The sequence below is a fragment of the Nycticebus coucang genome, chromosome 11 (assembly GCF_027406575.1).
Source record: "Nycticebus coucang isolate mNycCou1 chromosome 11, mNycCou1.pri, whole genome shotgun sequence".
In the NCBI taxonomy this organism is placed as follows: domain Eukaryota; kingdom Metazoa; phylum Chordata; class Mammalia; order Primates; family Lorisidae; genus Nycticebus; species Nycticebus coucang.
The window spans coordinates 29,700,711-29,714,482 of record NC_069790.1 but is presented as its reverse complement, the minus strand read 5'-3'; the positions used below and the strand labels follow the sequence as shown (position 1 = coordinate 29,714,482).

The 13,772-nt window shown below is 39.5% G+C and overlaps 1 protein-coding gene across 6 annotated transcripts in view; it reads left to right on the top strand.

Moving 5' to 3' along the window:
• The window catches only part of CREB5 (cAMP responsive element binding protein 5), a 536,752-nt gene that overhangs the window by 85,081 nt on the left and 437,899 nt on the right, over positions 1–13,772 (top strand). For all 6 annotated transcript variants that reach the window (XM_053553440.1, XM_053553438.1, XM_053553443.1 and 3 more), the window contains exon 2: positions 11,547–11,618. In XM_053553440.1, coding sequence (XP_053409415.1) covers positions 11,562–11,618 — 57 coding nt within the window. In that variant the 5' untranslated portion in view covers positions 11,547–11,561. The remainder of the gene's footprint in view (positions 1–11,546; positions 11,619–13,772) is intronic.

Genomic DNA, 13,772 nt, shown 5'->3' with positions numbered 1-13,772 from the left:
GATATGGGGGCTTTCCTTTTCCCATCCCATTTTGTTAGCCTTTCAACAGAGATTGTCTCACAAGCCTCCTGCCTGCCAATGTCCCTCAGGGGCTACGCGCACCCCTTTCTCCTTTAGAAGGATCTATGTTCAGGTTGTTTCCCTGAGTTTGTCCTACCCCCTCTGAGCAAAGATGGTGCATTCAGCCTTAGGAAGGGTTTCTAGGTTTTGGAGAGCAGAGGCATTAAAAAAAAAAAACCCTTCCCTTTTGCATGTGTTGACTCAAAATGGTGCTGTTGTGTGGGGGCTGAAGCCCTGAGGGATAATAGGAGCTGGCCCTGCGTTTGTTTATTGATGGCTAGGACCTTTTGATGAATTGGAGTCCGGGTCAGTGTTAACCTCCCATGGGTGGTGGGTTCAAGGAAAAGGCCTTTTCTTTCCATGTGCTTTTTCCAGGATGTTTTAGTGGATCTGCAGGCTTTGGTGAGTGACTCTTTTGTTTAATAGGAAGTTGAGAAAGACATGGAGGACTTTTCTAATCCATGGAAGCGACTGAGAGATCCTCAGAAACACAGCTTATTTCTGTACTTTCAAAATAACAAGTTTAATGATCCCTAACAATGACGAAGCTTGTGCAGAAAAGGGTCCTAGATTTTTTTTATGTTGTTTTTTTATGAGATCAGTATCCTCTTCATGTTACATTAGGAGGCAGGCATGAGTTTTGAGTCTTGGGTTAGATTATCGGGGTGAAATAATCTCTATAAAGTGTGTGAATATATATATATGTACATGTTTATATGTTATATATATATATATATAATCTTCTTAATACAAATTAGGTCATAAGAAAAAATATTAAATATGCATGCATATGTATGTGTGTAATTTTTGTTCTTCTTGGCTTATTAAGTTTTCTTATTGAGATGCTGGTTAGGAAGGCAAATGCTCTCCAACCATGTAGTCCATGAACTGATGGCTAATGGTCCTGGCAACATTAGGGCAAAATTTAAAAGTTTGTGATGTTTTCTACTTACATTAAAAAAAAGAGAGAGAAAGGAAAACATGCTCTATACATTGAGGCTGTCCTTTTAGTAATAATATAAATAAGACAATCATCATAAATGAGAAGGCATCTGAGCAGAAGACATATTTTTAATTTGCCAGTGATTTCTTTTGCTACTATTGAGTCAACAGTGGTGTGGCACAGTGGGGGCTGGATGTGACCAAACTAGATAATTTACCTAGAAAAATATCCACTCTAGTTTATGTGAACTTAATCATCTGTCTCCTCTATGAATTGAACCTGAAAAGGTATGCTTATGCTTAGCTAAAATGTTGGCAACAGACCCCAGCCCTCCCTCTCATTGAGAGGGAATGATAATTTCACATATTTTTTTGAATATTCATAAAGTTTAAATTGGCATTGAATCTGGTCTCGTCCTAAGCTTAACTTTGGCGTAGTTTTTCAGAGCTCTTTGAAAAGTATAAAGAGGTGGGTGTGCCTTCAGTTCCTCACTTTCATTTCCCAGCCTATATGTGGTGTTGCTTTTATTGTCTTTCTCTTCCTGGTGTCTTATTCTCATCTGCCTTTTACCTTAAACCAAGAAGATGGTGTGGGCCAGGAGGCCGTGGGCTCTGGTACTATGGCTGTTGCATCAGGGGATGCAGGTGTTGCTTAGGACCATTTATTCTGCACACAGCAGGGTACTTCTTATCCCAGGCCCCCACCCACTAAATGCCAGTGAGGGTCACCCTCCACTCCTCACTGGGGCATGAAAGGAAATGGTGGCTTCTCTAGGAAGGCAGATGAAAATGTGCCTTTTACGAATATTTAGAAAGAGAACCTTCTTAGAATGATGACAGAATCTGTGGATGACATAAGATTTTTGCCTTAAGATGGCCTTTAAATGACCTGCTAGTACAGGACAGATATTCAGATATTCATATGCTGTATATTTGAAGCAGGCGGTGTTAGGAATCTGAACTCAAGTGTTCAGCTGACACCGTGAGTTATTGCAGGCCCTAAGACAATTTTTGGCTACTTTAGAATACAACCTACAACTTTGTACTAAAGTCAAAAGAAAAAAGGATCCAATTAGGTACCGTCATTCTCAAATGCAATAATAGTAATTGTAAGTTTTTTTTAATTTATTTATTTTTATTGTTAAATCATAGCTGTGTACATTAAGATGCACCGTAGATGTGGCCCCACCCATTACCCTTCCTCCACCAAAACCTCCCCCCTCCCTTCCCCTTCCTTGGCCCTTTCCTCATAGTCTTGTGCTATAGTTGGGTCATAGCCTTCATGTGAAAGCTATAATTTAGCTTCATAGTAGAGCTGAGTACATTGGATACTTTTTCTTCCATTCCTGAGATACTTTGCTGAGAAGAGTATGTTCCAGCTCCATCCATGTAAACATGAAAGAGGTAAAGTCTCCATCTTTCTTTAAGGCTGCATAATATTCCATGGTATACATGTACCACAATTTGCTAGTCCATTCGTGGATCGATGGGCACTTGGGCTTCTTCCATAACTTAGCAATTATGAATTGGGCTGCAATAAACATTCTGGTACAGATGTCTTTGTTATATTGTGACTTTTGGTCTTCTGGGTATAAACCTAGTAAAGGAATTATAGGATCGAATGGCAGGTCTATTTTTAGGTCTCTAAGTATTCTCCAAAGATCCTTCCAGAAGGAATGTATTAGTGTGCATTCCCACCAGCAGTGTAGAAGTGTGCCCTTTCCTCCACATCCATGCCAACATTTCTGGTTTTGAGATTTTGTTATGTGGGCTACTCTTACTGGGGTTAGGTGATATCTCAAAGTAGTTTTGATTTGCATTTCTCTGATGATTAAGGATGATGAGCTTTTTTTCATGTGTTTGTAGATTTTGCGTCTGTCTTCTTTAGACAAGTTTCTCTTCAAGTCCCTAGCCCACCCTGAGATGGGGTCATGTGTTCTTTTCTTGCTAATACATTTGAGTTCTCTGTGGATTCTGGTTATTAGACCTTTATCGGAGGTATAACCTGTAAGTTTTTATAGTGAGATGAAATAATCTCTTCCCAGTCCTTCTGAAAGCAGGATTGTTCGGCTTAGGCACCACTGGGTTTTATGTACAGTCTCACATTTTGTAGCACAGATTTGTATACAAAAAGAAACATTCTCAGATGCTTTGAGTATTACTTCAGCCATATATTGGATGGACTAAACATATATTGTTGTTGGAGATGCAAAGATATCTTGAATCTAAATTATCTTGTATCTAGAATAAAGACACAAAGAAAACAACTTTACCCAATAGAAATCACTTGCCTGGGTGAAAAGAAAACCAAGATTAAAAAGTTGTGAATTTTCAGAATATATGAAAATATTCATTTTACATAAAATATTTTAAAAATCAAGGGCGGCGCCTGTGGCTCAAAGGAGTAGGGCACTGGCCCCATATGCCAGAGGTGGTGGGTTCAAACCCAGCCCTGGCAAAAAAAAAAACGCAAAATAAAAATCAAATACACTAAAACTTATCTGGAGACAGAGAAGTCTCATTTGGAAATGTGTTATAATTCAAAAGAAGCAAAAAAGAAAAGAAAAAATTGTTCTGCTGACTTTTTTTCTTGGATTTTCTAAAAGCCAAGCTGCATGAGATCAGTATGAAGAAAATACCCAATTTTGCATTTAATTTCTTTGGTGTTATAATTTTTCCTCTCAGGAGTTCAATGGGCAATTATTTTAAATTATAATTCTGAAGGATTTTTGGAAAGGTAATGATGACACTGTCAGCCCAAACCTCTGGCCACCTCCGATTCTCATTTTCTTTTCTTTTCTTTCCTTTTTGTCTATGAAGTGAGCAGGTAGAAAGGAATGGAGTCTTCCACCTTTTAGCGTGTTTCCTGAGGTTGTGTTCAGTCTCATTAGAAACAAGGCAAGTGATTTGGTTTCATTCATTATTTCCCTTAAAACCTGAGAATCTCTACACTAGTGTTTTGTAACCACAACACACGTCAAGTAAGTTTTTCCTAGGGATGTGATGTGCTCTGCAAAAAATGTATGGTACCAGATGGGAGCAAGAAAAAGGACAGGCCCCGTGTGTAGCTTACACACATCCAGTGACTTACTTACATGCTGCATCGCTGATGCTGTGCGTTGGTGCTTACCAAGTGTGTTCTGAACTATTGAACCCATAGATAGGAAAGTTATAAGGCAGGGTTATGTGAAACAAAAGTCGGAATTAGCCAGTGACTTTGAAAAAAGTCCTCATATCTAAAGAAACATATGGAAAACTGAAAAAAAAAAAGAGGAATCTAACATATGAAAACCCAATCCCACTGGAATGTTTTTCTATACACGGCATAAACGCCACATAAATAAAACCACAGAGCTCTGCACAAGTACGCCAGAGGATGTGAGCCCCCAGCACTCTGTCCTGTTAGAGCCTCCTTTGGGAAGTAAGACCTGGGTTAGTTGCCAGAGACAAAAGCCGTTTGGAAATCCTTCCTCCTGGGAACAGTGGGCCTCCTTCGAAGGGAACTTTTGATGGTCCCTAAGCATGATCCAATGTGTAACGCAATCCCAAAGAGGTCTGTGTTTCAGGTCTTAGGATTCTGAGCTTCGGGGATACCCAGGGATAGGGAACATCTTTTAAGGAACGGAAAAGTAATACTTAACTAGTATTATGTGTCAAGTTCAGGCCTTCCAGGAGAGACTTCTGGCTATAAACTTCCCAAGAACACAAGCCATTCACACTGAGTTCTGGTGAAATTTTCACTTGTCAGAGACTGTCCTGCTCTTGGTCTTGTTCCCTATGTAAATCTCTGGTTTGAAAACCTTACAGCATTCAGGCATTTCAAGCTTGAGGGCTGAAATGTCACTTTTAAAGCAGGGTTAAAAAGGTCACACAGCTGCAAATAATAATAGCCCAATGAAATTCAGATTCTGACTACAACCCACTTCAAGAATAATACTGAAACAGGAAACGAGCCTACTAGATCTTTTTACCAGTAAAGCTCGTAAGAACACTACTGATAAAATGGGTGTGTGTGAAAGAGAGACACCAAGAGGGTCCGAGAAAGGGACATCCGGAGAAATAGATACATAAAGAGACAGAGTTTTAGAGAGAGAAGATACACACAGAAAGACAAGAGGAAGTCAGACACACAGAGAAACCAGAAAGATAAGGATCAAACTCACAAAAGAATTGGTTTCCTTGGATTTAAATTCAAGGGTGTTTGTTTTTCTATTTGAAGCTACAATATTCAGGTTTCAAATAAAAACATTCAGGTTTGAAATATATTTGTAACCCAAAGGATTAACTGTTCTCTTCTTTTGCACTTAGAGTCCATTAGTTAAGTTTTCAAATCATGCCTCTTTGAATGGTCCTGTTTTACGGATGAGCACATGCCAGGGTTAATGAAAGGTACACTGTCTCTCTGGAAGAAAGTCAGCCCCAACTTGAGAATATAATTCCCTTCCACCAGCTATCGATATGTGGGAAGAAACTTTCTGTATCCTCATTTTGAAAGAACATCTTTTCAAATCAGAGAGTTACATAGGGAGCAAGACCAAGAGTGGGACAGTCCCTGACAAGTGAAAATTTCCCCAGAACTTTGTGTGTTTTGGGCAAGTTTATAGCCAGAAGTCTCCCCGGGAAGGTCTGAACTTGCCACATAGCACTGCAGTTAAATATTATTATTCCATTCCTTAAAAGATGTTCCCTATACCCAGGGATCCCTGAAACTCAGAATCCTAAGAGCTGAGACAGAGACCTCTTAGAATAAAATATATTTGGAGTGTGTTTTGGTGAATGTGTTGCATTGTTATTGTGCGTGGCTCCTTGCTCTTCTGATAAATACATTGAAAAGTATTGCTTTTTTTCAGAATTACAAGGTGCAAATTGGCTGTGCCCATAACTAATTTAATTAATAAACAAACTTTGTTCCCTAAAAGAAAGCAGCATTGCTCTGGACGGTCATCCCAGTGGGACTGACTCAAGATGCTCCTGTTTGTCAGCTGTCTGTGACCCTTCAGGAAGGATCAGGCTTCTCTTTAAGAACACTTTAGTGAACTCCACAAGGGAGCAAGGTCTGCTTTATGTGAGTCTTGCCAAAAAGGCTCTTTCCACACTCATAGGAGGGCAGTAAATGCTGACAGATGTTAACGTCACTATTCAAATTGAAGCTTGGCTTTCAGGCTAGGACGCCTTCACATCTAGGTTAGCAATGTCAGAGATGACAGGGATATATCAATATTATTGTTAGTGTTCACTGATACTTAAAATTTCAGTTTTCAGGTTTAGTATGCCCATAATTTTCAGTATTTATAAGAGCACATGCCAGGGTTTCAGATCAGAATAGCACTTTTAGCTCTTTGTTATTCCAAATCCCGTATCACTGTATAAATCTGTTGGCTGTGCTTGGAGGAAACATGTGCCATCCCAGGAGGATCAGAGTTTGATGTTGACTGGGGAAGGATCAGTAAGGGATTCCTGTGATTCAGACAGGGAAGCATCACTCTTACCTGAGTATTGCAAACCAGCTGAGATCGATATTTTCCCCCTCTGGGCTCAGTTTAAATCTTAAATTTAAAATAGACATTTAAACTATATGGTGCAGACTATCCGAGTTTTTTAGCAGCATTTGCTTTTTGTAGTGTTTGTCTTTTGTGAAATAGTAATTCAAGTGGATCCCTAAATGGCTGGCAAAGAGTTTGAATGGATTGCATCAGCCTTTGTGGACGATTTCCCATTTTAGACCAGGAATTTGTGGGGTCAAACACTGAACAATGAAAGAGATTCTTGCTCTTTGCTAGGCCAGAGGAATCCAGTGACAATTGAGTGTTTGAATTGTAAATCAAGCCTGTCATCTCCTTGTCAACTATGGAAAACCTCAACTCACTTTGCATACTGGGAGTGTTTGTTATTAGGGTATTTTTTTTTTTTTCTAAAAATTTTAAGGGAGATTAGACTCATGAGGCATTTGTTTTAATTTAGCATTGAATCTGAATTTGGGAAAGAGGAACAAAAATGAGTACTATTTAGAAACTATTAAATGTGATGAGATGGCATCTGTCACAATTATGGTTGTGTCTAACCAAAGTAATGGGATCACTCAGTGTTTTTTAAAGTGTGCTCCATGGGGCTCATATGCAGCCCACACATGGTTCATAGATTGGACTTTAATGGTGTCAATGTCTATGGCAATATTAACAGACAATTTAATGAATTCATACATTTACCTGTGAAATTTAATGAAAACTAGTTTCACCTAATTGCACCAAAAGCAACTTTGGCTTTTATACGTCCAATCTGGGGAGGTTTCTTTTCTGGCCATACTGGGAACAGGTGGAGTGAGTAGCCCACACAACCTCTTTTTTCACAGAAAACTTGATTCTGGGCAAAAAGGGTTGAAAACCACTGCCTCAGGAGTAGAGAACAGGCAAGCTGTTTGGAGAAGTTTATTGAGATGATTCAGGATCATTATCCATTCCACAAATATTTATCGAACGCCTACTATGTAAAGCTCTCCGCAGTGGAGACTGGGGTATGGCGGTTGCCAAGCAAAACTTGGTTCTGAAAAAAAAATGCCAGCCTATAAAACAACTGAATGGGAAAGAGAGAGAACGGGCCTGAGTTCGGAGGACAAAATATAGAACAACTGGCTAAAATCTTTCTGAGCAATTTGCCCCCACTTGATGGATGATAAAAGAATCTGTGCAGGGCTTTAGCGGGGATCTATTTGAGAGAATAATTATAAATATTATGTGCTAGAAAAGAACCATAATAATAGACCATTAAAATAAACCATAGCTCTTGACTAATACATTATTAGACCAGATCATACTAGCTGATAAAAGTAATGAACCCTATGTGTCAGAGCGGTACCACTTAAGGAAACTATTGCAAACATCTACAAAGAAAGGGATTAGCAAGGGGGTGCTGTTTGCAGAGGCCTAAATGTGGGAACTGCAGAGCCTCAAACTACAGCAGTCGGTTCATACACATGTATACACACCCACTCACCTGGACCTTGTTAATCACTCAGAACTTATTTTATTTTAGCAACTGCCATTTCACCTTAAGACTTTCATTCTGCATTGCCAAAACATATTTGGTCCATGGATCCATAGCATAAATAAATAGAATAAATTGATACAGACTCATTTGTGTTTAGAAAGAAAATAATAAAATGACAATAGTAACTCAGTAAAACCTGTTGATGACTAAACATTTTGAAGACAGATTCTATATGTCTCAAATTGTATTACCAGAGGCATGATTTCTTTTACTGACACATGTCAGTGGATATTGAAGCAGATTGATCATGTTTCTCTAAACACTACATCCACCTCAACGAAGGCTCCATAAAATAGAGTAAAACTTACATGGCTGGACCTTGTTCTGTCTCCAAGGCCCAGCATTATAGTATAAACCAAGGTATTTGCTCCAGCTCATATGCAAATCGTAACCAATAATGAAGATAAAGCTGCCAATGTTGATATCAAACAGAATTGCTAAAGCCTTAGCATTATGGGTCTGAATTTCTGGGGAAAGTCAGTATTTTGGTTGACCAGGGTTTGGGGTACAGTTGTGATTATGGTAGAAAAATACTTTCTCTTCTTATTTAAGTGTCTGTGCTTGGCCAATCTCTTTCTTCACTTTGGCTTGCTAATGAATCCCTTTAAACCTTTACCAGCAGCACTTCCATTGCTTGGATATTCATCTAATTATTATTATCAATTATTACTTTCAGATGTAGGCCGTAAATGTGTATGTATGGAACTTTCCCATTTTGCTGTCATGCAGTCTTAATGTTGCTTAGTATGAATGGTATTCTTTCCTTATATTAGTAATAAAAGCTCTTTTTTTTTTTTTTTTGAGACAGAGTCTCTCACTCTGATGCTCCAGGCTAGAGTGCTATGGCATCAGCCCAGGTCGCAGCAACCTCAAACTCCTGGTTTCAAGTGATCCTCCTCCCTCAGCCTCCAAGTAGCTGGGGCTACAGGCACCCTCCACAATGCCTGGCTAATTTTTTCTATTTTTAGTAGAGATGTGGTCTTGTTCTTGCTCAAGGTGATCTCAAACTCCTGAGCTCGAGAGATCCTCACACCTCAGCCTCGTGGGGTGCTAGGATTATAGGCATGAGCCACTGCACCTGGCCAAAAACCTCGCAAATGGTATCCAAGAAAGACTCACTTTAGGCAATTAAGGCAATCATTTATATTTTATAATTTTATAAATAGAGACTATTTAATATTAGCATGAGGTTCCAGTAATGCTTGTTCACAAAACCTCACTCCACCTCCAAACACACACACTTAGATACACAGACTTTTCTTCATAATTTGAAAATATCTTATGGGGCCCACAGTGGACTAGTGTGACACAGGAGTGGAGGAGCCGAAGGTTGGTATTCAGACACCTCTTGTCAAGAAGGAACATTGAGACATGAAGCAACTAAATGATCTGGCAACGATCGAGCCGACAAAGGCTACAGAGGCAGAGAAGTTCCAGGAAAGCGTTTAAAAAAATTTATTAGAAAAAGAAGGTGTATTTAATTAAGGTAGCTCAGTTTATTCGGCTGTTCGTTTTATCTTAGATTGAAATAATTTTCTTGGCTTGAAAGTCGCCCTTTATTTTGAGACTCAGAAGTTGCCAGTTTTCCTAGTGGGGAGAAGGGATGCTCTGTGCTTAGTGATGGCAGAACCAAGCAAACAAAGAGAGAGAAGGAGTTGTGTTCATTGCTCCTGGCTTTCCTCAGGGCGCAGGCAAGCAGAAAGATCCCAAAGATGTTTGTATCTTTCTTCCCTCTAAATATAATACAGCAAAAGAGTTTCAACAATATGTGTAATACACAAAAGATGTAAAATAATGTTTATCGCTGTATTGGTGAATGGCCAGTGGGAAGTCACTTCAAATAGCGAGTGAAAAGAGAATTGCTCTGGGAAAGTGCAGGGTGAGGAGGAATAGTGGTTTGAAGAGGATTTGCAATACATTTTCTGATTTGTTTTTTTATTAGCTGACTCACGGTGTTATCTAAGGCACATCTTTTAAACACTTTGTGCTTCAGAAAAGTAAAAGTGTATATGTGTGTATTTTCCTAAAGAATATATGTCAGAAACAGTGTTGATGAGGAAGGGGAAGTGTAGTGATATACAAAGTACTGTAGAATTGGTTTCAGTAGCAAGATAAAGCTTCCTCCAGGGAAAGGGTGACTCTTCCATGACTCTAAGGAGAGCATTCTCTTCAGGGGCACGTGTGACTCTGGAGTCATTTTGGTATCACCTACAAGTAGTGTAGCATTTTATTAATTTTATTTTGTTTTATATTTTATTATTCTGGATTAACATAAGGGTATATACAATTAGGCTACGTTGTTTGTGTTTGTAAGGTAAAGTCCCAGTTATAGTTGAGTCCATCAGGTAGGAGATGTGCCCTATACCCCTACATTGGAACCTGACAGATGGGAGCTTACAAGCAGCATTTTAAAGAAGCAAATTGCTTCCTGTGATTGGAGTAAAAGCAGTATGTTTTAATTAGGTAATAGAGCCATGTAACATTAGCGGCACATGTAACTTACATAAAAGCAACTCTAAAATTTTCATAAAAGAGTATGATTTAGAAAACTATTTAAATTGTGTAATTTTAATTTATAGAGTACCTCTGATGATTATTTAAGAAATTATGTTAGTGTGTGTTCTGTTGGCTTTGAGGAAGATTAGTAAATGTATTTTGATTACACTCAATTTTTGCCTAATGAATGCATCTTAAAACTGAACTGCTACCTACAAAAAGACTACGGTATAATCTAACATAAGTTTGATTTTAATATAAAGCTGTTTTCCTTAAAGGTACCTTCTTATTCTGGATAATTTATCTAGATCAGAGGGGCAGCAGCCATAATCTAATATTAATTTCAAATCATCGTATAAAACCAAATTAATGAAACATCCAAGGTAATTTTTCTTTTTTGCATTTTTTGATTTCTATTTATTCCCACATAACTTGGATAATTTTTTGAGGCATGTTTGTATGCCTGAGATGAAAGAGAATTTAAGCCATAATTCAGAATTGTCTGATAAACTGGTCCTGGGGCTACTTTTGCATCCCTTGGTGATGCTGAAAAGTGCTGGGCTGATGGTGGGTGTATCATTTGATGTGTTGTTGAAGGTTGACCTACACACTGATGATTACCCGGTACCTGTCCCTGCTGTCACTGCCCTAACCTTTCAGCAGGACTGAAGGAGGATTCAATCTTCCTGTGCAGGTGCAAGAACCTGGTCATAGCACTTGCTAGGCAGGATTTCTGCTGTGAAAACTCTATGGCAGTTTTCTTCAAAGTAAAGTCAATATACACCCAAGAAAGCACAATAGAAGCGCAGCCCCAGGGGAGCCTAACAAACTTCCGCCAAGCAGGGCCTGTGTGCATTCCTTTCAGTGTTTTGCTTGTCTCATTTGGGAGTTGGCGGCATAGAAAGGGGGCTCCCAGCCATTGCCTTTCTCATGTTTCTCAGGTAGAAGCAGGAGATATTCATGGATTTCTGTTTTCCTTCCTCCCTTTCTCTCTGATCCTTCAGATCTATGAGGACTCCATGATGAATCTGGAGCAGGAGAGGCCATTTGTCTGCAGTGCCCCAGGCTGCTCCCAGGTGAGTGTGTGGATCCTCTGTGCTCTGGCATGCAAATGTACCTACCTTCTGCCTGGGAGGCAGCTCTCACCTGGAAGCCGTGTTTGCCCTGAGCTTGTCTTCTTTTCTAAGATCCTATGAAAATCCCTTCAGCATCATTAGCATGATCATTGCCATTTTCATCTTTATTATATCCCCTTAAACAATTTGAACTATTTTGCTCATACCCCTGGAAATATAACAGTGTTGGACATTTCCACCCATAACTTCTCAACCCCTGAAGCAAAACAGATATGTCCTATTCACCAGATATGCAAGGCTGTCATTTCAGAAAGGGAGAAAAGGGTGCTTACTTTTACAATAGCCACTGGAATAATGACTGGATCTTTGGATTATTATTAAAATAGCTTGCTATTTTAAATAGATAAATTTTTTTTCCTCTTTGAGTATAACCCCCAACCCCAACCCAAAACAACTCCCTATAGCTCTTCTAGCACCTGGAGTTTCCTGATGTATCTAAACTTTAAGAGTTAGGGGGAATTTGTGCTGTGCTGGATTAAATCTTTTAGACTTCAATGGCTCCCATCAAACAGAATTAGAGTGGGAGTTAGATAGATACTACGGGGAGAGTATTTAGCATCGGGTTTGCACATAGTAAGTGCTCACTTAATGTCTACTGTTGTTACTACAGCTGCTGCAGCTACTACTCCTATTATACTGGATCTTAGCTCTTTGGAAGAAATTAGAAACATTCATCACCTAACATTAGAGCTTTGCATTTTGCCTTGGAACTTGACTGTGATTTTTTTTACTCCTGACCCTTTTGGGTATCTCCATGTTCTAGTCATTGGAAAATGACCACCTGTGGTTGCTCTCATGCCAATCCAGATCACAGGCATCTCTCCAGTGTGGGTAGTTCTACTTTTTCCTCAAGCTGCCCAGTAGTATCTAGGGAATGGAGCACCCCCACCTGTGCACGTGATGGGGCTGACGGTATAATGTGGAGCAATGCCTGGGAGTCAGGTGGAAGCTGATGCCCATGGAGATGCTTCTTATTCTACCTCCCCAGAGAGTTTATGGAGGATTCCTGAAGCCTCCTAGAGGGAGGAAGTCATAGAAACATAAGACATTGTTGCTGGGGTTACCAGTCACCAACTGAGTAACTACAGTCCTTTGCTAATGTTCTTGAAGTTTTACCAGGGGCTTTGGTATCAATGTTTACTTTCAACTTATAAATAAGAAAAGCAGTAGAGAAAATTATTTGGAAGGAAACTGGTTTGGAGGTCATTCTAAAGTAGGAAATGCTAGGAAAACACAAATAGGTTGATAAGTACCGGGAAGAATCCTGCTAGACCAGGACTCTCCATTTTGAATGCAGAATATTACCTTACTAAAGTAACTAAATTAAAACTTACTTCCTAAGGTAAGACTGATTCTCAGTCAGTTTCTTTAAAGAGAAGTTTAGATAGATAAAGGGAATCAGATAATTTGAGTGGTTTGCTTTGGTTTGGCTGTGAAAATGTGACATAAACTTTTCTTCAGTTCTTGTCATTCAACACATTTGGGAGCCTATTTTGTGCCAGGCACTCTGGGTGACCTAGAGAAGTAACAGTGCACAAGACGTATGTGTCCCTGTCCTCACAGAGCCTCACAGAGCCTAGGCATCAAATTTGTAATCAGTTCATCAACTAATCAACTGATTAGTCAATTGCAATTTTCCATGAAAGAAGACCATGGACCACTTTGAAGAGTATAATCTGAGGCATTACTTTATTTGGAGAGGTATCTGGGAGGCTCCTCCAAGGAAGGGACATTTAATGGAACGGGGTCCTCAGAATACCTAGCAAAGGCAAGAGAGGATTCAGGGAGAGGAAGGATTCTCAGCAATGTCCAGCATTGTAGGTGACAAAGAGGAAAGAAGTTCAAGGAAGGAGTTGTTAGCCATATCTGATATTTAGGTAAATCAGAAGAGAGCTGTACATAAGTCATTGGACCAAACGGCAGGATTTCCCCAGCTTGGCACCATTATCATTTTGGGCTGAATGATTCTTTGTCAAGGAAGGCTGCCCTGTGCATTGTAGGATGTTTCGTGGCATCGCTGGGCTCTACCCACGAGATCCCAATTGCACTCCCCAGTTTCGACAACCCAAAATATTTCCAGACATTGGGAAGCTA